The 27,961-nt window shown below is 40.5% G+C and overlaps 1 protein-coding gene across 1 annotated transcript; it reads left to right on the forward strand.

Moving 5' to 3' along the window:
- The first annotated feature begins 4,009 nt into the window (after window positions 1-4,009).
- LOC143736721 (butyrophilin subfamily 1 member A1-like) lies at window positions 4,010-27,914 on the forward strand. The gene is made up of 9 exons (XM_077227365.1): window positions 4,010-4,201; window positions 4,300-4,350; window positions 4,465-4,521; window positions 22,346-22,702; window positions 22,954-23,247; window positions 23,603-23,722; window positions 23,797-23,817; window positions 25,598-25,633; window positions 25,721-27,914. Exons 1-9 carry the CDS (start codon window positions 4,078-4,080, stop codon window positions 26,311-26,313), a joined length of 1,653 nt encoding a protein of 550 aa, XP_077083480.1. The 5' UTR covers window positions 4,010-4,077; the 3' UTR covers window positions 26,314-27,914.
- The last annotated feature ends 47 nt before the right edge of the window (window positions 27,915-27,961 follow it).

Below are 27,961 nucleotides of genomic sequence, written 5' to 3' on the forward strand. Positions count from 1 at the left end.
TCGCCCACTTCTCCGTCAGTCGTCCCCTGGATGTCGTCAGCCAGAACTCCATCATGGCTCTCCCTCCATCGCCACTTCTCCGTCGGTTGTCCCCTGGATGTCGTCAGCCAGAACTCCATCATGGCTCTCCCTCCATCACCCACTTCTCCGTCAGTCGTCCCCTGGATGTCGTCAGCCAGAACTCCATCATGGCTCTCCCTCCATCGCCCACTTCTCCGTCGGTCGTCCCCTGGATGTCGTCAGCCAGAACTCCATCATGGCTCTCCCTCCATCGCCTCCACCGTGGGCTGTCGTCCTAACTGTGCTCTGGTTCTGTAGCATCTGGCCACTCCTCCCTCACTGCCCCGCGAATGCTCCCACCATCAGTTCCTCCATGGGTTCTCCACCTGTTAGTGCCAGCCCTTCGCCTGCTCCTCTTTACCAGTCCTTGGCCTACTCCAAACCCCCCCCCCCCCCCCCCCTCCATCTCCTGTTCGTTTGTGTTATGGCGCGAGGTCTTCTGGTGAGGGGGCTGATGTCACAGACACTCATTCTCAGATTCATTATCATAGACTTTGAGGGGCTGTTTTCACGACATAGTTTTCAACTAAGAACGTAAAACTTTTTATGCATTTTGGCCTTTCGTTTACACGAAAACTGTGTTTTGGGTGCCTGAAAATGCTAAATTTTGAAAACGGGTTTCAAAGTGGAAGTTTGAAAATGCTCTCCGTGTAAACAGCAAAATCACGAATCTCTGAAGATGATGACGTCATGCACATGTGTTTTACGTGTTCAGTCTACAGTGTTTCACTGCCATCTAATGGCCTGGCAGCAGAATACAGCGTTTTTAGTCGTTTTTACGGATCCGTGTGAATGGGGATCATTTTGACAATGATGACGCCTGCACGCAGAAAACTCAAAGGAAAAACGTATTTTTCAGCATATCGTTGTTGTGTAAATGTACCATAAGTTTGTCTTTTTCAGGTTTTCTGTTGTCCTTTGTTCTATTTTCCCGCCACTTGTGTGTCTCCTTGGTTTCCGTCATTATGAGTTCTGTGTTTCATAATCATCTCGTTTGTGTTTGCTTTGATAAGTTGTACCTCACAGTCACTCTTTGTCTGGTCACGTCTATGTTAGAGGTAGTTTTATTGGCCTTGCCTGTTTAGATTGCCTTCGAAGTGGATTATTAACTTTAAAACTCTATCATCTTGTTCTTCCTTCAACCTTGTGTGACAACAGAGCTGTGATTTCTTGTTTATGAGTTCAAGTTTAACTTTATTGTCCATTATGTTTGTCAGAGAGCATAAATTGCCTTGCCTTTTTATGGATGTACTCTACGTTACTTTCAAAATCAAGTTTCTCATCAATAATTGTAGGTTATTAAAAATCCGAAACCTGCTCTACAGTTTTTCCTTTTATGACAACCGGTGTGTATACGGCCGATACCGACTATTCTTGCTTGATTCCTCAGGCATAGCTCTTTTATCTTTTCAATATTAAGATATGAGTAACTACTATCAAAACAACAAATAAGACTGTCAATATACACAAAGTATGAGGAGCAATTGATTTCTTTCTGACAGGAGACCAATGTCATTTCATCATCATACTTCATCACTGGACCGGATGTTCCCGTACCTGCCAGTAGACGGCGCTCTCTCTGCTTTCTGTGCCATTCTGTCGCTGTCAATAAGAAACACAATCAGATTAATGTTAATATGTTATAGATTACGTACTATGACACCTATAACAACATAAAATCAATTGTGGTTTACTCAAGTATTTTTCTTCATATACAGTCCCACCAGGATTTCACGATTGTTTGTTATTTTTTGGCAATCAAAACGACCGATATTGTAGCAATTTCCAGAAATTTGTTATGAATTATTTTTAATTAGGACAATTGACCAGATTATGTATTAAGTTAGATGCACAATAGTCATAAAGGACAAACAAACTAAATCTTGCTTATTTTGATGTCTTACCAAACTCTAACTCTACATTTTAACTTTAAAAACAAACTAAGGGCATTTTCTATGTTCTTATTGGTTTCTTGTCTTATGTGTCGTGTTTTCATTGGTTCATTGTATTCAGGTGTCTCTTGTTTGGTCATCACTCTTGTGTGTGTGTGTGTGTGTGTGTGTGTGTGTGTGTGTGTGTGTGTGTGTGTGTGTGTGTGTGTGTGTGTGTGTGTGTGTGTGTGTGTGTGTGTGTGTGTGTGTGTGTGTGTGTGTGTGTATATAGCCCTCATGTTTCATTGGTCTTTTGTCTAGTATTGTTCCCTGTTACTTATTAACCGGCGTTATATGAATGCAACACGGTGAATGACAACCGTCTGTGGTCTTCCAGAGCATTACATTATTGGCAGTTTAGTGTCTAATAAGTGATTAATTAACAGCAAAACGTCTTGGTGACTGTTTTACCCTCCGTTAACTGACGGAGGGACCGAGTGTTGTGTCGAACGAGTCTCCCCTGTAACGACGAGACTAATCAGACACAAGTACTTGTTATATTTAATGAATAATTTTCAAATCCTCATCAACATCCAAACAAGGTGCCACGGTGTATGCAACAACCCCTGAACTAACAGATCCAGGACTCGGGTTGCATGGTTTTATGAGCTGAAAGAATGCAGAGTCTTGCTCTAACAGGAAAGGAAAGACACATAAAGTACATTAATTTATAGACAAACTTCTATAAATTAACGTGCATCCCAGGACATTGTGCGTATGATTATTATTATTGTGTCTTATATGGTGACTCTTGCATTTGTATTAATTTCATGCATGCTTTATGAGAGAACCACTAGTTAATGTAACCCCACCTGTGTCTCCTATTGAATTAATGCTCGTTTAACGACTCACACTTTAGTGTACATCACCTCCTCATAGAATGAAGTGTGTTTTGTTATATTAATCTGAGTATAAATGGACACAAACGGCAAGGTCTAACAACACTTGAGACAAAGAGCCATAAAACCTCCAACAGAGGGATTTTCCCGCTTGGAGATTCCTCCTTCCTGATTGGTCAAGCCAATCCTGTGACTCTCCCAGGCTTCATAAAGCATCCACACAAGTTTCTCCCTCTCTTCCTCTCAGACAGCAACATAGTGTCGGCCCAGATCCGGCCCACATCCGGTACCCATGAGCCGCGTTTCCCCTGTCGGGCCAGTGTGAGCAGGGCTGTAAACGGGCCGGCCCGGGCCAATAGTAATAATAGCTAATATCTTCTTAGAATAAATTATCATTACTGAGTGTTCGCTGGACCAACTGATTAATTAATGAATTTGAATATTCATATAGCTACATCAAGTTAATCTGAGTAATTGATCCAAATATTCATAATTAATCATAACAAGTTATAAGCTCTTTGAGCTAATTTGTTAATTCTGAATAACATATTATGACACACACAGTTTTTTTCTATCAAGTATTTACCATAATGACACTATTTTGGTCTTTGCCAATTTAAAACGAACCATATTTTAATTTCAAACTCTGAAGAGCTCCAAACTATTTTATTAATAATAAAAATATAGAATAAATACATATGTAACCCTATTAGAGGGTCAGATTCAACCCTTAAACAACATGAAAGTTCAGCTTGTTCATTTAAACAGAGTCAAACTAAATGCAAACTCTGATTTCGCTATGAAAAATATTCCCAAAGCTGTTCATGCATCAGATTCATCTTCCCTGAGCAGAAGAACCGCTGATGAAGCTCCTCCTCCTCCGAACTAATGACGTCACCAGAAGGAGTTTTCTACTGCAACTGCATCTAAATTAATACATTTATTTTTACTTACAAAATATTCATGATTATAAGTTTCATCATCCTATACAAGCTAAACACAGACGTGTGTTCATTTATTAATAAATGCTCGCTGTTGTTAAGGGGGTCCTCTCTGTCTGTATTATCATCGATCCATATTCATCTACAATATCGCACTCTGCTGGCTTTTCCCTCTCGATAATATTTTTCTACAGTCGATCCATGAGGGTTAAATCCCTCTACACGTCACTGTCGAAGCGAGATCTGTGTGGGTTTTCCATTGCTTCATATTAAATCGCCTCGTAAAAACAGGAAACACACACATGCATGTTCACACATGTTCGATTATTACACAAAAACACATCTAACAGAATTAAACTGAATATGACGCGTTGTTCGTCATATAATGACGTCTGTTTTATTGGGATCGCGCTATTTATAGAAAGTGAAAGTAAGTGAGGAAGATCAGGAGCACGCTTCACAGATTCTGAATTTCGTCTATTCTATCGCTTATTTTGCCTCTATTATTGTGTTGAACGCGTCAAACAGCTCATAATCATCTAAACCAAACAGATTACTGCAGACGAGCCTTTGTCTCCGGTGAGTTTCCTCATTGAACACGACAGTCTGATCATATTTCTCACACATTATTCGCGTGTTGCAGGAAAAATCCCTCAGAGTTTGTTTTATTTGAGTCTGTCTGTATTTTCACAGGAATGTTGTCGATTATTATCATCGCTTTACTGGTGAATCTCCTCACAGAGACTTCTGGTAAGAACCCGACGAACAGGTTTTGATTTCACTCCTGGTTAAAATATTACACACAGGTCTGCTATTGTAACGTGAATATTCTGTTCTAGTTTCGTTTTCTCTCGGTTTGCTCTTTTCCTAAAACATATTGAGTCTTCCAGTGGCTGGAGAATAATTTTCTATTTGGGGCTGTGTTATATAAAACAATTTCAGCAAGTGTTGCACCTTGACCTTGACACCTGGTTATTCATAAAATCAGCTATGATGAGTTAATTTACCAGTTTCTATTACATTTTGGATACATGACCGATTTAAACAAATGAAACAAATCCAACTTCAAGGTATTGGCCACAGGCCTAGGTGGGTGTGGTGCAACAATTAACCAATCCTACACAAGCACTCAAGCCTAAAAAATAAAATAAAAATAAAATTAATAATATTAATAATAATAAAGAAAAAAAATAAGAAAAATAATTAATAATAATAATAATAATAATAAAAATAAAAATAAAAAAAACATGCCTATAACCCATATAGACATAAACATATATACATATATATATATATATATATATATATATATACATACATATATATAAACATATATATATATATATATATATATATATACAAATATACATATACACACATACACATATAAAAACATACATACATACATAAAAACACATACATCTACACAGACATACATAAAAAACAAAAAAATAAGAAAAAGCACAAAGGTACATGCAGACACGCTAGCAACATGCCTATAATTAACTAAGAAAGTGAATTATGAATTATAGAAAGCATGAAAGGCCCAGTTCCTCATTAAGGCCATTTGGTTCTCCTGTGTTAAGAGTGGAAATCCAGAAAGCGTCCCGTTGCAGTAGGGACTTCACTATGTCGTGTAAAATAATATCGTGACATCCCTATTTTGTACCGGGCCATTTATGGTTTTTCACATTGCTCAATAAAGTTCATGGTAAAAAAGAAAAGAATAGAAGCTACTGTGCCTAATATTATTGTATACAGCTTGTATTTATAATAAGTCTTCTTCTCTGTTTAACAAACGGCTCTTAGCCACCAATTACATTAAACTCATAGTTTAGCTAAGGACTTATAGTTTAAAAGTGTATATAACATGGATTTAAAAATAATATGAAACACACAACCATGAATGTTGAAAATATTTTTGTGCATTTATTTAAATGATTAAAATGTATTTAAAACTGATTACAATATTTATATGCATAAAAAAAAATTCATACAACGTAACTTTTTTTATTAATAAGCTAGTCGATGAAAATGCTTGCATAGCGACAAAACCTACTCTTACTCTTTTAAAAAACATTTACAAAAACTTGGTCCCAACAGGGCCTTTAACGTCAACATGTTGAACAAGTCTGCTGGCTCCAGCATTAAACAGACAGACGTTAACGTGGTTCCTCACTGCACTTCCTGTGTGAATGATACTGTGTGTGTGTGTGTGTGTGTGTGTGTGTGTGTGTGTGTGTGTGTGTGTGTGTGTGTGTGTGTGTGTGTGTGTGTGTGTGTGTGTGTGTGTGTGTGCATGTGTGGGAGAGAGAACAGGGGGCAGCTGACAGCACTGCGAGGGTAACAAGCTTACTAACACCCCTCACAGTGTTGTCAGCTGCACCCCGTTCCTCGCTGCACTTCCTGTGTGAATGATAAATAACCTGTAGGAGCCATACACTGGGTTTGTTTGGGCTTTTATTATGTTTTCTCTTTTCTTTGCACTACTTGTGTACATGCACGCGCTTCATGACGTCATCGGTTACTGTGGGCGTGACCGGGGGTGTGGTGTCTGTATTAATGTGCGTGTGTGCTCACCTGTGGGCAAGCTTGGGTTTGGATTATGGCTGCAGGGTGAGCATGGGGAGAAACTTTCTGTTGACCGTTACCACTGTTGTTCCCATCGATACTAACATCTATCACTGATGTCTCTGAGGTACCGTTGCACTGCTTACAACATGCATCACTCAAAGTAAGTGATTGGTTTTCTATGTATGTGAAATCGCGTAATAAAGAGACTTAATACGTACAATGGTTCAGCGTGACGCGTCTTCAGTGTAAATCCTCATGTTTCAGCCTGCTGCGGCGTTCGAGTTGTTTTGGTTGGTTTTGTTTTTGTTTTAGTAATATACGCCGCAATATTTGTCAACAGAAAGTTTGTTTGTTGCGCGGTTTTAAACGTATTGTCGGGACAACACTGGATGTTTGCGATCGTTTCCAATGTTGAATGCGATCGACTAGCCAGCGCATTAGGACTCGCGTAAGCCCATTCATTCACAAATTGGCTGTTACTATGCTTATTTTATCATCACAGTTGTCTTTTATTACAAGGTCTAAACATTGAACATTGTGGATTGTCTTTTAGGAATCAATTACATTCCCTGTTAGGCTCAGCGGTACTTTCGCATAAGGTGATTGGACTGTTTGTTTTGTTTTGGGACTTTTTTGCAGTGTTTTTGTTCGTGTGTCAAGCGGGTGAAGCATTGCGCTTGGGAGTGCCGCCGTAGTTCTGGTTCTAAGACGATCAGTCTGGTTCAAGACTATCGGTATTTAGGTACATAAATACCCACCGCTAGTATGCACAGAAGACTAGGGTTGAGTTAGTTTAGCTTCAGTGAATAAGTTAGAGGGAATCAATGACAACGCATTGTACCTTGTTCATATGGAAACGTAAGTTATAAAAAGGGTGCTGTTTTTAGCAGTTTATTAGCAGATATTTTTGGTGATTATTTTGTAAACGAAAATGGAGTCGACTGGTACCAGGTCAACTGAGAAAAGACAAGTAAAACTTACACCCAAGGCTTTTGAATATAAATTGGAACGGCTCCAAGAAGAACGCCAAGCAAAGGTAAGAAAAATTAAAGATGCAATAAGAGAAATTAAAGACCTAATGCAAAGTGTTGGAAATGCTGAAAAAATACGGTCTTGTATTGAAAGTTTGTCGAGTTTGTTCACAGAAGCAAGTCATATTCATGGTGTTGTGGTTCCTATGCTCCCACCTGAGGAACAAGAAAAACAAAATGCTTGGTTTTACAGTGTTGAAGACCATAAAACTGCTTTTGTGGAGGAGACAAATAAATGGCTGCTGGAGGCGCCAGAGGCACCAGCAGAGGGCGTTGTTGCACCATGTTTAGGATCTGCTGTTTTCGACGATGAGGCATGTATAGGTAAACCCGTGGAAAATGTAGATGACGACGTTAGGCCAAGTGATAGTGTGTCTAATGTGTCATTGAGGTCAAAGAGATTCAGTACAGTAGTGAGTAAACCCATGTCTACTACATCATCAGCCAGAATAAGAGCTGAGGCTGAGACGGCTGCTCTTATGGCTCGTCAAAAGCTGCTGAGCAAAAAGCATGCCCTGGAGGAACAGCAGGAAGTGTTGAGGAGAAAGAAGGAGGTGCTGGAGATGGATATGGAGCTGGCAGCGTCTATGGCTAAAATGAGTGTGTTCAAGGTTTTAGAAGGATCTTGTGCGTCTCATGTTTCTGTGGATTTAGATGGGATGAACTCTTATGTGGAAAGAGGGAAAAGCACACAGTTGAGCCATGAAGCTGCAATCTTTGTGCCTGAGTTTAATACTCAACCATTGGTGTCAGAGTTGGTAGATGAAGTTTCGCGTCCAAGTTATGCTTCTGTGAGGTCCAAAACATATAACACAAGCCAGTTGCCTACTGCTGCGACCTCGGCCGGTCGGTTAACTTTGCCTACTCTGCCTGCTGCTGTGACTAGAGTTGATCAGCACACTTTGCCAGAAGGTGTTTCTAATCCACCCATTACTCACCTTCAGTATGGAGCTGCACCTGTAACCGTGAGTGATTCCGATCAGCGTTTTCTCACAGTTTTAGAAAGGCAAAATCAAATCACGTCTTTATTGGTTGGACAACAGTCACTTTTTCTCTTGCCTAAGCGAGATCTACAAGTTTTTGATGGAGATCCACTGCAGTATCAAACTTTCATAAGAGGATTTGAACATAACATTGAAGCGAGAACACAAAGTCAGACGGATTGTTTGTATTACCTCGAACAGTATACGAGAGGTCAGCCCAGGGATTTGATCCGGAGTTGTCAACATCTGCCTCCGTCCCATGGTTATAGTAAGGCAAAATCACTACTTCAGGAGCATTTTGGTGATCCATTTAAGGTAGCTTCTGCCTATATGGACAAGGTGCTTTCCTGGCCGATGCTTAAGGCCGAAGATGTCAAGGCTTTACGGGCCTACAGTTTATTGTTGCGGGAATGCTGCAACTCTATGGGAGTTTCTGCAAGTGACCTGAACGTACCTACGAATATGCAAATCATTGTGAAAAAACTGCCTTATAAGCTGAGGGATTATTGGAGAAGTGTGGCCTGCGATATTTATGAGAAGTTTCATCGTAGAGCTACGTTCTCAGATATTGTAGAGTTTGTTGAGAGGCAAGTCAAGATGGCGAGTGACCCTCTTTTTGGAAATATACAAGAGACATTTGCGAGTGGAAGAAATGAAGTAAAAATGGTTCGGTCTCAACCTAGTTCAAAGGTTAGAGGCAGTAGTTTTGCTACTACTGTAGCACCTGCTGTGAATAATATGGAGCCTGGGTTTAAAAGGGAGAAGAACTCGCTAGCGAAGGTTTGTTTGTTTTGTGGGGCTGGGCATTCGTTAGATGCTTGTTTCAGTTTGGATAAAAGAACACAAGATGAGAAAATGTCCTTTCTGAAGGAGAACCGTATGTGTTTTGGATGTCTGTGCGTTGGACACATGAGTAAAGACTGCAGAAAACGTATGACATGTAAAGTATGCAATAATAGGCATCCCACGTTGTTGCATATCCACCCCACAGCAAAACCAACGAGTCCGACTCAGGCCAATGGTGGCTTGAATATGGCCAGAGACGGTGCTGTGGTGTCTGTTCAGTCTAGTGGCTTGACTGGGGCCGGTAAGCAGGATTGTACGCTCTCTATCTTACCTGTTCAAGTGAAATCTAAGAGGGGGCAAGAGACCGTGGTCACGTATGCGTTTTTGGACCCAGGGAGTACCGCCTTGTTTTGTACAGAGCGACTCATGACTCGACTCAATCTTACAGGGAAGAAGTTGGGAATTCTCCTTAGGACTATGGGACAAGAGAAAGTGGTTGACAGTTACAAGTTGTCAGACTTGGAGGTCGCCGGGCTGGACTCGAACAACTTCTGTGGCCTGTCTGAGATTTTTACTCAACAGAACATGCCGGTTCATCGAGGTAACATTCCAAGCTCAAAGGACCTTCAAAGATGGCCGCACCTAAGACACATAAAGATACCAGAGATCAATTCTGATGTGGATCTTCTGATTGGCACTAACGTTCCTCAAGCTCTGGAACCGTGGGAGGTGGTTCGTGCAGAGAATGGGGGCCCTTATGCGATTAAAACCATCCTGGGTTGGACGGTGAATGGCCCGCTTCATGGAGATTGTCATATCAATGAACAATGTTTGCAGCCTGACATTACAGTTAATCGGATCGCAGTGGCGAGGCTTGATGAGCTTTGGGAGAAGCAGCTGAAGGTGGATTTCCCTGAAACTCTGCAGGATGAACAACCTGGTCTGTCAGTGGAGGATAAGCGCTTCAATGAGTTGGTCTCAGAGTCTACTAAGCTCATTGATGGTCATTATAGTATTGGTTTGCCAGTGAAGCAAAGACACTTAAAAATGCCAAACAATAAGACAGTGGCAGAACAGCGTGCATTGAGTCTTAAAAGACGTTTGAATAAGGATCCATCTTTTAGCAACGATTACATCGCATTCATGTCCAAGATGTTGGTTAACGGCTATGCAGAGAGAGTTCCAACCGAGCAGTCGACCCGTTGTGATGGAAGGGTATGGTATATACCTCATCATGGGGTGTATCATCCTAAGAAAAAAAACTGCGGGTAGTCTTTGATTGTGGAGTGACGTTTCAGGGGACATCGTTGAACTCACAGCTTCTTCAGGGACCTGATCTCACAAACTTGTTAGTGGGAGTGCTTACACGATTCCGTAAAGAACCTGTAGTGCTCATAGGAGATATTGAGGCCATGTATCATCAGGTCCGAGTGCCGGCTGAAGACTCTGATCTGTTAAGGTTCTTGTGGTGGCCTGATGGAGATTGCAGTCGGGAGCTGGTGGAGTATAGAATGACGGTACACCTGTTTGGTGCTACTTCCTCTCCTAGTTGTGCATGTTTCGCCCTGAGGAAGTGTGCTGAAGACAATCAAAGGTTCTTTAGTTCTAATGCAGTTAACACGGTCCTGCATCATTTCTACGTTGATGATTGTTTGGTGTCCATTGGCTCTGAAGAGGAAGCAGTCTTTCTACGTCGAGAGCTTAGTGCCTTGTGTGCGGAAGGTGGGTTTAAGCTCACAAAATGGGTTAGCAACCAATGCACTGTTCTCGCTACTATTCCTCAGGATGAGCGCGCTATGGAGGTGAAAGATTTGAATTTGAATAGTGATGCTCTGCCCATAGAGTATGTCTTGGGTGTACAGTGGTGTGTTCAATCTGACTCATTCAAGTTTAAAATCACACTCAAAACTCATCCACTCACAAGAAGAGGAATCTTGTCTGTGACGAGTTCGATCTATGACCCTCTTGGTTTCTTGGCACCTGTTGTTTTGTCCGCCAAGAAAATCCTCCAAGACCTCTGTAGGAGAAGTTTGGGATGGGACGAACCTTTGCCCTCTTCAGTGACTAAAGAATGGACAGCTTGGCTGGAAGAGCTTCACGAGCTTGAAAGTTGGGAAGTTAGTAGATGTTTAAAACCTTTGGACTTTGGTTTTCTTGTCTCTGCTCAACTTCATCACTTCGCAGACGCAAGTGAGGAAGGGTTTGGGACTGTGACTTACCTGTTGCTCCATGATGATAGAGGTCGAACCCACAGTGTATTTATAATGGGAAAGGCACGAGTAGCTCCTCTAAAACTTGTCACCATTCCCCGGATGGAGCTGACTGCCGCGGTGATGGCTAGCAGAATGGACAAGTTGTGGAGGAAGGAGCTGCAAATGGACCTTCAAGAGTCGGTTTTTTGGACGGACAGCACTTCTGTTCTGAAATATATAAACAACGTGACGTCCAGATTTAAAATCTTCATATCAAACAGAGTGTCTGAAATATTGAAAATATCCAATGCATCCCAATGGAGGTATGTGAATACGTTAACCAACCCTGCAGATCTAGCCTCCAGAGGTGTTAAAGTTCAGTCATTGCTAAAGACTGGTGCATGGCTCTTTGGTCCTGATTTCCTTCATGAGCCTGAGAGTAGTTGGCCCCAAAATCCTGAGACCTTGGAAAACACTCTGATTGGAGACCCGGAGGTCAAGGCTGTGATGGTGAATGCGGCTCAGGTTGAGCAGGTCAGTCCAGTGGAGAAGCTCATTGATTACTTTTCCTCCTGGCTCCGTCTTAAAAGGGCTGTTGGTTGGCTTCTCAAGGTTAAGACCTTACTTTTGTCTCTGGTACGACATCGAAAGCTGCTGAGAGGAAACCTTTCTGAATTGGACCAAAGTTCTGAGCAGTTGGAAAAAGAACTACAGGTCCAGATGGAAGGATTTAAGGCTCAAGTGCCAAAGGGTGTTCTGTCTATGGAGGATATGGTTGTAGCGGAGTCAAGTATTATCTGTTTTTGTCAAAAAACAATGTTTCCGGAGGAACTGGCCAATTTGAAGAAAGGAGAGTGCGTAAGGAGGACGAGCCACCTCTACAAGCTTAACCCGATCCTGGATGGTGATCTCATTAGGGTTGGAGGACGGCTTAGTAGAGCAGCTATGCCAGCTGAAGCAAAACATCCAGTTATACTGGCTAAAGATAAACACCTCTCCAATCTTATTCTCCGTCATGTACACCAAGTAACAGGCCATGGTGGACGAAACCACATGCTTTCTCATCTGCGTCAGAAATATTGGATTCCTGGTGCTTGTGCCGCCATCAGAAAGGTTTTGGCTAAGTGTGTCATCTGTCGTAGATTGTCTGCTTCACCTGGACATCAGAAAATGGCTGACCTTCCTTACAACAGAATAACTCCTGATGAGCCTCCCTTCAGTAGAGTTGGTTTGGACTGTTTTGGACCATTTGAAGTTAAACGTGGAAGAGCTGTGGTCAAGAGGTATGGACTCATTTTCACGTGCTTAGCGGTGCGAGCCATACATCTTGAAGTTCTGTCTTCTTTGGACACAGACTCCTTCATTAATGGTTTCAGAAGGTTTTTGGCGAGACGTGGTCAAGTCTTGGAAATCCATTCGGATAATGGCACTAACTTTGTGGGCGCTGAGCGTGAATTGAGGAATGCCATTGAGAATCTGAATCATAACCTCATCAATGACGAGCTGTTACAAAAGAATGTGAAATGGGTTTTTAATCCCCCAACAGCATCCCACCATGGAGGTGCTTGGGAAAGGCTAATTCGGTCAGTCCGTAAGGTGCTAAACTCTATTTTGAAGACTCAGACACTGGATGAAGAAGGCTTGGTGACAGTGTTCTGTGAGGCTGAAGCTATTGTTAATAGCCGCCCTTTAACCAAGGCATCAACAGATCCTCAAGACTTGGAGGCCTTGACTCCTAACCATCTACTTCTGCTTAAGTCGCAATCGCTGTTGCCACCAGGATTGTTCGAGAAGGAGGATGTTTATGTTCGCCGTCGCTGGAAGCAAGTACAGTATATGTCGGATTTGTTCTGGAAGCGCTGGGTGAAGGAATACCTTCCTGGACTTCAGGAGCGCCAAAAGTGGAATACTGCCAAAAGAAACTTTGCCCCAGGGGATCTCGTGGTGCTGGTGGACGATATGGCACCTCGCAATGCTTGGATTACAGGAAGAATTGTGGATACTGTTCCGGACAAAAATGGACTGGTGCGAAGTGTACGGATTAAAACTAAGACAACGTATCTGACAAGGCCAATAACCAAAGTCTGCCTTCTGCAGGAAGCAGAGGAGCAGTGAAGATCTTTGGATATAGCGGACATGAACTTTGACATTAACAGGACCTTTAAAGGACTAACACTTCACTTTGCATTTCTAACTGGTGTTTGTCTCCCACAAGAGGGTTGTAGTGGTGGTCAATTATTACTATAAAATAATTGGGGGCCGGAATGTAGGAGCCATACACTGGGTTTGTTTGGGCTTTTATTATGTTTTCTCTTTTCTTTGCACTACTTGTGTACATGCACGCGCTTCATGACGTCATCGGTTACTGTGGGCGTGACCGGGGGTGTGGTGTCTGTATTAATGTGCGTGTGTGCTCACCTGTGGGCAAGCTTGGGTTTGGATTATGGCTGCAGGGTGAGCATGGGGAGAAACTTTCTGTTGATCGTTACCACTGTTGTTCCCATCGATACTAACATCTATCACTGATGTCTCTGAGGTACCGTTGCACTGCTTACAACATGCATCACTCAAAGTAAGTGATTGGTTTTCTATGTATGTGAAATCGCGTAATAAAGAGACTTAATACGTACAATGGTTCAGCGTGACGCGTCTTCAGTGTAAATCCTCATGTTTCAGCCTGCTGCGGCGTTCGAGTTGTTTTGGTTGGTTTTGTTTTTGTTTTAGTAATATACGCCGCAGTATAACCTGTTCCGCTCAGTGCTAGCTGTTAGCCAGTCATAGCGGTCATAGTTACCCTCAGTGAAGTGCCGCACAAAACCTTGAGCGCGGGTCAGTAGAGATGACCGAGCGCTTCATTAACAGGGGCTATGCTATAAGTGACATCTCTGCAGGCTATGAACGAGCCAGACTGACGCAACGAGCACATCTCCTAGTTAAAACCAAACGCGCCTCAGACCAAAGACTCTGCTTCTCCACAGATTTCTCCCATATTGGTGGAGAAATAAAACACGCCATTAAGAATCATTGGCACATTTTGCAGAGTGACCCAGCTCTTAAAGTTATATGCGCAGAATCGCCACGTATTACGTTTAAGCGCCCTCGCTCACTGAGAGACAGGCTGGTTCACACGACCATGAGCCCGCCAACAAAACCTTACCGGCTCCTCCCTTGGGTTTTTACAGATGTGGCCACTGCACACATTGCTCTAACTCAAATGATACAAAGCACTTTTTCCATCCCCAGTCAGGTAAAAAATACATGATCAATTCTTTCATTAATTGTAACACCACCCACGTGATTTACATGTTGAAATGTCCATGTGGGTTGGTGTACGTAGGTCAGACTAAACGCCCACTCAAACTACGAATTGCAGAACACAAAGCAGCAATTCGTGACAGAAATATGGACTATGCAATTGCGAGATGTAGAAGCTAATCATGGTTCCAACGCTTCCTTAAAATAGAAAAAATTCGACCCTCCCAGCGAGGAGGTGACATAGTGAAGTCCCTACTGCAACGGGACGCTTTCTGGATTTTCACTCTTAACACAGGAGAACCAAATGGCCTTAATGAGGAACTGGGCCTTTCATGCTTTCTATAATTCATAATTCACTTTCTTAGTTAATTATAGGCATGTTGCTAGCGTGTCTGCATGTACCTTTGTGTTTTTTCTTATTTTTTTGTTTTTTAATGTATGTCTGTGTAGATGTATGTGTTTTTATGTATGTATATATGTTTATATATATGTATGTGTATATATATACATACAGGTCCTTCTCAAAAAATTAGCATATTGTGATAAAGTTCATTATTTTCCATAATGTAATGATAAAAATTAAACTTTCATATATTTAAGATTCATGGCACACCAACTGAAATATTTCAGGTCTTTTATTGTTTTAATACTGATGATTTTGGCATACAGCTCATGAAAACCCAAAATTCCGGTCTCAAAAAATTAGCATATCATGAAAAGGGTCTCTAAACGAGCTATTAACCTAATCATCTGAATCAACTAATTAATTATAAACACCTGCAAAAGATTCCTGAGGCTTTTAAAAACTCCCAGCCTGTTTCATTACTCAAAACCGCAATCATGGGTAAGACTGCCGACCTGACTGCTGTCCAGAAGGCCATCATTTACACCCTCAAGCAAGAGGGTAAGACACAGGAAGAAATTTCTGAACAAATAGGCTGTTCCCAGAGTGCTGTATCAAGGCACCTCAGTGGGAAGTCTGTGGGAAGGAAAAAGTGTGGCAAAAAACGCTGCACAACGAGAAGAGGTGACCGGACCCTGAGGAAGATTGTGGAGAAGTACCGATTCCAGACCTTGGGGAACCTGCGGAAGCAGTGGACTGAGTCTGGAGTAGAAACATCCAGAGCCACCGTGCACAGGCGTGTGCAGGAAATGGGCTACAGGTGCCGCATTCCCCAGGTCAAGCCACTTTTGAACCAGAAACAGCGGCAGAAGCGCCTGACCTGGGCTACAGAGAAGCAGCACTGGACTGTTGCTCAGTTTTGCATGTCATTCGGAAATCAAGGTGCCAGAGTCTGGAGGAAGACTGGGGAGAAGGAAATGCCAAAATGCCTGAAGTCCAGTGTCAAGTACCCACAGTCAGTGATGGTCTGGGGTGCCATGTCAGCTGCTGGTGTTGGTCCACTGTGTTTTATCAAGGGCAGGGTCAATGCAGCTAGCTATCAGGAGATTTTGGAGCACTTCATGCTTCCATCTGCTGGAAAGCTTTATGGAGATGAAGATTTTATTTTTCAGCACGACCTGGCACCTGCTCACAGTGCCAAAACCACTGGTAAATGGTTTACTGACCATGGTATTGCTGTGCTCAATTGGCCTGCCAACTCTCCTGACCTGAACCCCATAGAGAATCTGTGGGATATTGTGAAGAGAAAGTTGAGAGACGCAAGACCCAACACTCTGGATGAGCTTAAGGCCGCTATCGAAGCATCCTGGGCCTCCATAACACCTCAGCAGTGCCACAGGCTGATTGCCTCCATGCCACGCCACATTGAAGCAGTCATTTCTGCAAAAGGATTCCCGACCAAGTATTGACTATTGAGTGCATAACTGAACATAATTATTTGAAGGTTGACTTTTTTTTTTGTATTAAAAACACTTCTTTTATTGGTCGGATGAAATATGCTAATTTTTTGAGACAGGAATTTTGGGTTTTCATGAGCTGTATGCCAAAATCATCAGTATTAAAACAATAAAAGACCTGAAATATTTCAGTTGGTGTGCAATGAATCTAAAATATATGAAAGTTTAATTTTTATCATTACATTATGGAAAATAATGAACTTTATCACAATATGCTAATTTTTTGAGAAGGACCTGTATATATATGTATATATGTTTATGTCTATATGGGTTATAGGCATGTTTTTTTAATTATTTTTTTATTATTTTTTTTTTTTTTTTTTCTTTATTTTTTTTTCTTTATTATTATTATTATTATTATTATTATTATTATTATTTTTTTAGGCTTGAGTGCTTGTGTAGGATTGGTTAATTGTTGCAGTGGCCAATACCTTGAAGTTGGATTCTTTTAAATTCTGTATATTGTTGCCATTGACTGTTTGACTCAGAAGAAGACGCATGGCGTCGAAACGTTAGTCATTCTGTACTAATAAATATATATAAAACTTTCTGTGCTCCGGTCCTGCTCCTTGGTCCTAGCTAGACCTTGGGTCCTTTCCCTCCATTATTAAATGTTAACAAATGAAAGCTTATTCTGCAGTGACGGCTTTTTTTGGTCTTCACTGTAATCACTAATCCGGGTCTAGCTGAAGATTGTCTGGTCAGAATAATGATTATTAAATGTGCATGTGTGCTTCTGAGAATACAACATACAAATATAAATATGGATATAAACATTTAAAAACACAACACAATATGTATTATTACAGCTTATTTGGTAAAACACTGATCAATAAAGGTAATACACAACACAATATTACAATCTCTATGATGAAATAGTCCTATATGAATAAATGTGCACATGAGCACGGCTGCTTCGGTCAAACTAAGATGTAAAGAACTTTAAACGCACACATGATACCTGATATACAACTCTGCATCGGTGCTTACGAGGATTAAATTAGTGCTGTCAATCGATTACATTTTTTAATCGGATTAATCACACTTTTGTTGTTGATTAATCGCACGCTTATCGTGAAACTAAGCATACGCCATTTATCTTGTTTAACATTCATTTTGTCATCATTTACTATATCCAGCAAAGTAAACAATCAGATTGAAGCGCGATTCCCACAAAACTGCTTCAAGGACCCTTGCAGACTCCAAAAGGACACCAAATAACCAAAGGATATAAGGACTCCATATAATTATTTTATATAATACATTTATGCACATCAAAGAACCCATGAACAAAACATTACAGAAAAAAACTTGACAGAATTCACTGTTTAGTATGTGTACAGAGCAACAACAAAGAGCCTAATTAGAAATAGTGGAAATTGCATTTATTGGGATTAATGGGATATTATAAAAAATAATCCAAACTATAATAGCCTAGCCTGCATATTTTAAAATGTTATCATATATTGCTGCCACAACGGCACATTACAACTGTCTATGTGCTTTCTCCTTTCTCCTTTTTGTTCTCTGAGGTGGAGCTGTGATGAAATATTGTTCTTGTAAATACTTTCCAGCATTTCAATAATAATAGTGTAGCCTACATCGTACGTACGGTGCTCGGTAGTGATTAAAAAGGATTTAAACAGTGAAGTTTGAAGTGATTTCTTCCTGTAATCTTAGAGATTTGGATTCGGACGGCAATTAAATTAGGCTACCACACACACACGACCTTGGTGTTTGTTAAAAAACAGTAGGAAATTTGGCCAGCGATTTTTATGCGGGAAAAACAATGACATTCTAGATTCGGACGGCAATAAAATCACAGACTAACCTAAATGTTGAAACTGCCGTCTGAATAGGGCTAAACTGACAGTATGCTTTCACTGGCCTTTGAAAGCACTCCGCCGGCGCCATATTTTATTTAGCACAACTATTCGCTGTATCGCTGCTATAGTTTGAGCAAACTCCCCACCACAATCATTCCTTTTAAATACACTCGTAAGCCTTTACTGCCTAATGGTTTGGCAGCTGATGATCCCTTGGATAATATAATTAAAGCTAACAACAATCAGTGTAAACTAGTGAAAACACTTGAATTAGCCTAATTGAACACTGGGTGTATTACAACATCAGAATTAGATTCGTATAGACGGTCAACAGTGATAAGGTAAAGCTAAGAGTGGTCCAGGTACACTTAACTAAGAACCTTTTTGGGAAACACGTATTAACGATAAGGTACAACTTAAGGTATTACTTGAGAACGACAGCGTTAAGAAGGTTTCGGGAAACGCAGACCTGATCACAAACCGAGAAATGTTGTGGTTTCAATATGTTTGGGAAATCACTTCTCAGAGATCTTTGATGCCAGAAATATTAAACTTTATTTTACAACAAAGCCGAGCATCTCCTGGAGGAGATCACTGTCGATCGTTGCTCAGCTCCACACATATATACTTTACATTCTTTTCCAAAAGACGGTAACACACCCAATAGATTATTTTTGGGGAAGGGTCTTGTACCATGTGACTTCTTAGAATAGAATTTTCTGGTGCAAGCAACATTCCAGGCCTTTTTTCAGGCTTCCAAAAGTCACACCAAAAGTCAAACCAATGTCACACAGAGAGGATATAATAGTGTACAAATGTATAGCTAAATTTTCTTAAATTCATTCTCAGTTCATTGTCTTGATCAATGGTCATTAACGTTGGCGTCTCTGATCCATGGTCAGTTGTTATTCCATCATTTTTTCTGTCCTGTTAAAGAGCAATTTTCCCTTTGTGATGGCATCTGTGGGGTTCTCCTTTGATGGCACTTATATCCAGTCATCAGACTCTGTGAGTTCCTGGATTTCTGCCACTCTGGTGCCTACGAACACTTTAAAATGACAGGAGTGTGATAGCAGCTGTGTAAGTACAGTTGGGGAGTTAGACCACAGAGTAACACAGTGTATGGTCAAAGTTAGCTCTATCTTCAGAACTTCAGAACTCTACCTTCACAGTTCATAAGCAGGCCACAGAACTGTAGGCTCGCTCTGAAGCATCACAGAAAATGTGGATCTTTCTCATGCTGGTTGGGTGATCCAGTTCTTTACTGCAGTAACACCTCAACAAAACAAAATGCTGTAAACCATGCAGCTCACTCTCCCAAGCTTTCCGAAAGTTCAACAGGTCCTCCAGCCAGAGATCCTCCCGTTCTCTTTTCTTGTCGCATAATCTCTGTACAATCACCTTGGCCCATGTTGTGAATGGCACAATATAACCAATGGGGTCATACATATTTAATAATTGATGATCTTTACAACAGAACTGAATCAACACTGACTTTAGCTGAACAACAGCCGAAATGCACCATTTTCCTGTTATCACTGTAAAGCTGCTTTGAAACAATCTGTATTGTATGAAGCGCTAAATAAATAAAGGTGACTTGACTTGACTTAATCATACATGTCTGGTGCCTTGTCTCTCTGATGTTTCTCCAAATGAATCTCAGTAGCGGTTTGTCCTAAGTCAAAAGGCGTACCTGGTGGAGCATCCCACGAACGTCACTAATAATGGCTATAGAATGTTCTCGAAATCACAGAAGAACTGAAAGAAGAGAAGGACTGGGTGGTGGAGCGGGCAGCAAGTACTCGTTCAGTTTGAGGCCTTGTTAAGCGAACGAACAGTTGAAGACAACCCTTTGTGATGTAGCCAGCTTGCTGTAACCTGACTATCTCCTCTTGGTAGGCTGCGCTTGATCAGTATTCTTGTTCATCCGATTCTCTATTGCCCTCAATTGTGGTAGGACAGCTTCTTTGTGTGCATGTAGACATGGCATACCTTTGGTACTTACAAGAGGGGTAGCATAGTGCTGGATTCTGTTAACATCCACTCTCACAGATTTGTCCTAGAGAAGTTTGACTCTTGGGTTAGGCTACACTTTATTTTAAGGTGTCATTGTTACAGTGTAATTATATATTTTAAGTACTGAGTAATATTAAGCAACTACATGTACTTACTATATGGTTTGGGTAGGATTAGCATTTGAGGGTTAGTTGCATGTAATTATGTATAATATACTGTTATTATTATGGTAAGTACATGTAACATATGTAACAAGGACACTGTAAAATAAAGTGTTCCTGACTCTTGTACTTGTTTTTACTTTGTCAGTACCTTCCCGTTCCATTATGCAAACGTGTCTATTTTCCACAGTTTCTCCACATTTGCATAAAGGTCATTACGGGGCCATAAGCTGGTGAAGAGACATTGCTTTGGGGAGAGTGCTGGTTAGTTCATGTGCTGGGCCCTGTAGTGTCGATCCAAGGCATGTTCTTACAGCACCAGGGCCACCAGATGGACCCCGTCTGACTGGTTCTATGGGTGTGAAATGGTGAGGGCAGAACTATGTGAAGATGCTGTAGTGGTAGGCCTGTAAGGTACTTGTAGTTCTTCTGGAGTACCTTGACAAGATGTGTGTGCTCTGCTAAACCCAGGCTGTCGGCTGTGAAAGCACTCTGTATCCTGAAAGCCTTATGAGGGTTAGCCACTGAAGACAGCAGAATTTTGTCACAAGTTGGACGATCCACATACAAGACTGCACTGGCTGTAACTGATTCTTCTGTGGCTCTACATTGGTCATCTACATCATGTGCTTGATGATGCTTCCAGTTACAAGATAGATAGAGGGTTTTCAGTGTGCAATTGGCAGCATGAAGACCATGCCCACAGTGCCAGCATCTATTTTGGCCTTTAACCCAAGTCACCTTCTGCTCCTTGTTGAGTAACTTGAAGTTCTCACAGCCGTTCAGGAAATGTCTGTTGTTGTCGCAGTATGGACAATAAGTATTCACCCTTTCTCTTTTAACAGCAGCTGATTTGGTTGGATGAACTGGTGATGCTGGGCTGGCCTTCAGTTTCTATGTACCAAGGAGAATGGTAGTGGGTTTGCGGGGTTGCTAGAGTCTTTCATCATTTCCCTTTTCTGCACTGTCGAAACTTAAAGGACAAGTTTGGTATTTTACACTTAAAGCCCTGTTTTAAGATTGTTTCTGATGAAATAGAACGGTTAAGATTGAAATTTGGACAAATGCTGCTGTCCCGAGATGCTGTCCCGAGATTGAAACTCACCGAGTGGTCTGGGGTGTTCACGCAAAAATCGCTGCAAAAGATGCTTTCCGACGGGTGTTATTGTAGTTTTTGTCCAACTCCATTGACTTGTATTGGATGATCTGTGCGGTACGGTATTACTCCGCCGCCGGAAACGGAAATGGGGTTGTTTGTATTCTTTCTGTAGTCTTCCAGTCGCGGTATCGTTGTCTACGCTATCGTCTGTTTACGTGGTTGTGTTTGTATTATTATTGTTGTTGTTATCTCCTGCGATCCCCTGACTATTTCTGTTGTGGATTGAGTAAAGACTGTTTTGTTTCCACTCCTGTGTCGAGCGCTTCAATTCGGCCACCAGCCGTAACAGCTATAGATCAACAAATATTTATATTTATATCAACACTTTCCATTGGGTATTATGGTACTGGGTTACAATTACACATTGTAGGTTATTTAGGGTAATGTGACACTAAACCCGAATGCTATAACTCTTGACAACAAGGTCATAACAAAAAGATTGCTTCCTTTCGTGATAAAAAAAATACCTAAAAACTATCTGTTAACCAAATAACAATTATATGTGCAAAGAATAAGCAAATATGGTCGGCACACAATATACTAATATAAGACATTTAAAATCATTGGAAGATCAAATAAAGAATTACAAATGCTCATTATGCAAAATATTCAAACAAATACAGTTTATACATAAACACTTATGCATAGTATATTTGCACTAATGCGTAATATATGTATTATTGACTAAGGCTTAGTATATTTCATTGGGTGTGTCTCTCTGTGTCTCTCAGAGTCGTTCACTGTTGTGGTTACTCGTGATCAGATAGTGGCTCATGTCGGGTCCACAGTCACTCTGCCCTGCTGGATCTCTCCTCCTGAGAACGCTGAAGTTCTGGAGATCCGCTGGTACCGCAATGACCAGTTCAGCAACCCTGTTCTCCTCTATCAGCATGGGAAGATCATTCAGGAGGAATCGTTCAGGAACAGAAGCTCACTGACTCTGCGCTCAGATCTGTCTGGTGGACTGAAGGATGGAGACGTCTCTCTACAGCTGGAGAAACTCAGGATTCAGGATGAAGATTCATTTCGTTGTTATGTCAGTGGAGAAAGTGCATATGACAGTGGAGAGGTAGTTCTCAAAGTCACTGGTGAGTCAAAAACTACAATTCAATGTTTTCAAGGTTCTACAGCTTATTAAAGATATAGTTCACATATTTTGTTGCATGAGTAGGCTTTTCTACAGATTTCTATTAATTTATCTCTGAATAGAATATCAAACCCTTTGTTTAAAGATTGCTGCCATAATTTTCCAAAGAAATGGTCAACCAGCCTCGATTGAACCACTAGAGATGCATTTACCCAAATATACATGTCTGAGCGTCTGTCTGTCCTCCTCCAGCTTTAGGATCCGCTCCTGTCCTGTTTCCACAGCCTCTGGATGATGGACGTCTGAACATCAGCTGTAAGTCCAGCGGATGGTATCCAGAGCCGGACGTCTCCTGGATGTCGGATGAGCGAACGGTTCTCCGTCCTGGAGGAGTGTCTCGCAGTCGTGGAGCAGATGAGATGTTCTCTGTCCACAGCTGGACGGCCGTCTCTAACTCGGACGCTCAACTGCTCTCATGCTCAATGTCTCTCAAGACTGGAGAGTCTAGAGAAGGAAGATTGAACATACAAGCCATTATCTGTTCAGGTCAGGGAACATGTTCACTCATACTTGATGTCTAAGTTGCAGGATATTTTTACTTATCATACAAAGTGATCAAGTTAGCTTGAACTTCACATAATTTCCATGTGATCATTTCCAACACCTTAAATGTTTTCCCTGGCTTCCTTGTGATTTTGTGAAGACTGATGATAACTTTTTAAAAAGGCAGTAACATAAAAACGTAGATTGGCCTAATTTGATACCGGAGAGTAAGACTGATTACGCCTGACTAACTGCTAGTTGCTCATACTAGTTCTTAAAACACATTCTTAATAATAATCTCTATATAATCTCTAATAATCTCTGTTTATGCAACCGGCCTCTGGTTTCTGTTTCTCAGATCCATCAGATCCATCAGATTCATCAGATCCATGGAAGGCTCCTTTCATCATCCTTCTCATTTGTGCTGTTCTGGGTTTGGTTGGGTTGATCCTGTACAAATACAGACATAAACTACCAGGTAAATAACAGAATTCTTCTACAGGCGGATTTAATGTATTCAATTTCTCATGTGTTTATATTTCTATTTTGCAGGAAAGAAACAAACAGATCAAAGTAAGTAACATGAACTACATTAACATCTACATACAGTCATGAAGTGAATTCCCCCTTTCTAATGCCACTTTACCAGTTTCAAGCAAAACATTTTTCAATTTTATGAATATCTGTTGCTGAAGGTGCTTCAGAATTTATAACCAGTTAAACTTAGTTGACTTTTAAACTTGTTTCTCTATGTTTTATTGATGGGGGCATACAGAATGTGAAGATACAAAGACAATAATACCATTATAAAATTAATCTTATAAGGGAAATATTGTTTTATTAGGGAAACATTAAACATGAATTGTAGGAGCTAAATCTAATGCTTTAAGCTACTGAGTTGTTTGGTCCCCGGAGAAATTAGGTTGACTCACTTTCTTGCTTTGGTGTTACGTTGTTTACTTCATCCATAAGAAACGAGTAGACCATTCTTCGGTTGCATCACCATACACAGTCTATTGGCTCCACAACACGACCGTGCATCATTTTCCATTCACATGTTAATGTTTACATACGTTCACCGCTCTGCTGTTGCGGTCGAAACCTTTTTGCCCTTCCGGGTCAAAACACTTCCCTCCAGCATAAGGAAGGCCACCTTTATACACTGATATCTCTATAATGTTCACAGCGCCTCTCGATGGTCAAAATGAGAACAACACATCACCTTTACAAACACATTTTGGCTCCTACAAAACATGATGCAGATGTATGAACTGTGCTGGTTACACACAGAGAAACACCAAATCACATCATTATGAGATTTTTAAATAAATTTAAGAATCATGAGATCAAATGATTTGTTATGGTTTGTTGCCCATACACGGCAATATAAATGCGTTTTTGAAAGAAATTCGTGTTCTCTGCCTGAAAGGGTTAAAAGTATAATTAATTATTGTTTTCAAAGTCTGGAGTATTTCTGAACGCAGATTGATAATTAAACCGTCCAATTAAATTCTCTCATTCTAGTTTGCGAGGATGGATTGACGGAGAAACTGATAAAAGAAGGAATTTGAAGAAGTTTTTTGTTCTTTGATATATTTTTAAGAACCGTAACTGCTGAAGTGACGACACATCGTGATATACTACATGCCTGAAAACATTAATATAACAGTTTGAGAGACTCGGAGGAGAATATTGTGTGCGCGCGTGTGTGTGTGTGTGTGTGTGTGTGTGTGTGTGTGTGTGTGTGTGTGTGTGTGTGTGTGTGTGTGTGTGAAAATAGAAAGAACAGAATAACAAAATAATCACACATTAAAAATAAACTCGCATTTTCATTTGTTCACTTCAATAACATGTAACAGTGCGGTCCAAACATCTGGGAACACCAGTGAAAACGCTTATTTCGTATTTGTCTTAATGTCATGTTTCTTAATATTATAAAGAGCAATTTAGTGTAATTCATTTTTTTAGTGTAAAGAGCATTTTGTGTTGGAAGGAAGAAAAGCCGTTCATCTTCACAAAGGAGATCATCATAGTATTACTTTTTATCAAAGATTTAAACATTCTGAAACTTTATTTCCAAGTGTAGATTAAATGTAGATTTTCTATTTACCAGATTTTCAAAGTCTCAGATTTTTGGACTGTATATTTTACAAACTATTGCAGACATTATATATGCAATTTCTTATAAATGTCTATGACTAAAAGATAATGTGAACAATCAAATATACTTCAATATGCAAAATGAACCCAGCACAGAAAAGTTAATTAAATGATTAATAACTGTAGATGTTGATACAGTGATCACTGCTGAAGGTTTCTGTAAAACCTCAAATTATTTGTTTTGTCATTGTAGGAGATGTAAATATAGAAGAACTGAGGAAACATGCAGGTATGACATCATCTCAGTTATATATGCATGTGTGTAAATATTTCACACACATGAGGATTAATAATTGTTGTTTTATCCCTTCCTCAGTTCAGATCACTATTGACCGTGAGCGTTTACATCCAGATCTGAGGGTTTCTACAGACTGTAAAACAGTGAGAGACGCTCCAGAATATAAACCCACTGGAGAGGGATTTCCATATGAATTATGTGCGTTTGGAGCTCAAAGATTTTCTTCTGGACGTCACTATTGGGAGGTAGATTTGGCACGAAAAGATACACCTCCTAAAAACTACTGGTTAATTGGTGTGGCGAAAGATGGAAATGTTTGTTTAAAAGACAGATCTGCTTTAACTCCATCAAACGGTTACTGGTTCTTGTGTTCAGACGGTCCTAAAGGCTTTTACATCAGCTCTGATCCACCAGTTACTCTCTCACTGACGCCGAGACCTGAACAACTGGGAGTTCTGTTAGATTATAATCTCGGTCAGCTGTCATTTTACAATGTCAAAGAGAGGAAACATGTGGTGACCATGAGCACCAGATTCACTGGATCAGTCGCTCCGATGTTTAATCCAGGAGTAGGAGATCTGAGTCCACTTACAATTCTGGACTGTCCAAAACCTGTAGAATCACCTGTAGAGTCCAGTGAACCTTTACTGAGTAACATCTCAGACGCCTGACTGACCAATCCTGTGTGTTCAGACAGAACAGCAAATTTGAAAAAAGTAAATATCTCTTCTTAGATATACAAACTACAGAAACGTATAAAATGCACAAGTAGAGCGTGACGCTAGCAACATCAAGCTCATGGGTTTGGGTTTCCAGATATCACGAACACTGATAACATGTACAGCTTGAATATATCAGCTTCAGTTCAACCAAACGTTAAGGTACGACAACTTTAGATAAAGCATCCAATCCTCCAATAATCGCATAACATCATCAGATCAAATGCTGCACATCAACACTCTTACAGCTCGAGACACACTTGATTTGACTGATTCTGGCATCGTGACTGAATGGCAGAACAGAAAACTGAACATGAACATCAGTATCAGCCATAGAAAACAACAGAACATAAACCGTTTTAGTCATAACCTGACAGATTAAGGCAGATGCTCTTGATGGAATGTAAAAAAAAAATGAAATAAAATAAAAATATTTCTCTTTTATGGTGCAACAGTAACATCTTAAATTGGATTAATCTGTGTTAAACAGAATTTTGTGTAAAACTCTGACATGCTTTATGATGATTAACAAACCTCAATACAATCAGTGAATCAGTTCCTCATCCGCTCTCAAATCTCTAATTAACATCTAAATAAACACTTACAAAGACAGAGGTTAACACATACAAACCTTTAACGATCATATATTCACAACAGCTGTAATCTTAATCTTGAATATTTGATTATGTAGAGCTTCAAACAGAACTAATATTTGCGTTCCACTGCGCTGCTTTTTAACTGTTTTCTCTGTAAAGACCTGCTCACACCATAAATGATAACCATCAACGATTTTACAATTCGTTCTATATATAAACCAATAGCAGAGTCCACAGCACAACTATAACGATAACGGCACTGAGAACTGATATCATTGGAATCACTTTCAGAACTGTTTTGTGCTCGAGCATTTAAAGCGGCAAACGACAAAACTGAGAATAAATGTGCAGCATTCCTGCACACGGCTCTTTCAGACAAGAAGAAGATGAAGTATTTGCACAGGTGCCTTTTATACTCTCGGCCTCACCTGTAGTGACGTCATCGGCTGCCGCCTGCCAATGTCAATGCCAATGTTTAGATGTCCACTTCAGACACTCGTCACGCCCAAGGCATTCCCCATAGTGACCCCTAGGGGACGCAGCCGAGGTCCCTACTCTCAGGGAACCATCATACATGCGTAACCTGAGACGTTAGTTGTCATTCTTGGTGTGAGCTGGTCTTAAACATGCGCTAGACTAGATGGACGTCTTTGACATTTGCATTTTCAAGACACCATGTCTTGGTTTAAATTGTTTAACCTAAAAAAACAAAAAGATAAGCATTGTTATTTTTATTTTATTTGCTATTATTGTTTCTTTTACATGTTTGAAATAAATAAAAAATAAATAATAATGTTTAAAATGTGTAAATATAACACAACATATTAGGGCTAGGTATTGACAAATGTCGATTCACAAACTTGCGGTTTGATTCAGTTTTGATCTCAATTCGATAAAGATCCATTTGGATTTTTTTCAGGTACAGTAAATATAAAATTCTCAAAGTAAAAAAAAAAACTCAACTAAAGCTGAAAATAAAGGGAACCCTGTCAATTGATGCATTA

Source organism: Siphateles boraxobius, unplaced genomic scaffold (genome assembly GCF_051911475.1).
Source record: "Siphateles boraxobius isolate OS27281-9 unplaced genomic scaffold, OSU_SipBor_1 130, whole genome shotgun sequence".
Lineage (NCBI taxonomy): Eukaryota > Metazoa > Chordata > Actinopteri > Cypriniformes > Leuciscidae > Siphateles > Siphateles boraxobius.

Excerpts from the sequence above, each read along its gene's own strand:
- LOC143736721 (XM_077227365.1), top strand. The coding sequence starts at position 4,078 with ATGTTCACACATGTTCGATTATTACACAAAAACACATCTAACAGAATT. Across the intron at positions 23,248-23,602 it reads ACAAGCCATTATCTGTTCAG|ATCCATCAGATCCATCAGAT; the intron begins GTCAGGGAACAT and ends TCTGTTTCTCAG. Across the intron at positions 23,818-25,597 it reads AAAGAAACAAACAGATCAAA|GAGATGTAAATATAGAAGAA; the intron begins GTAAGTAACATG and ends TTGTCATTGTAG.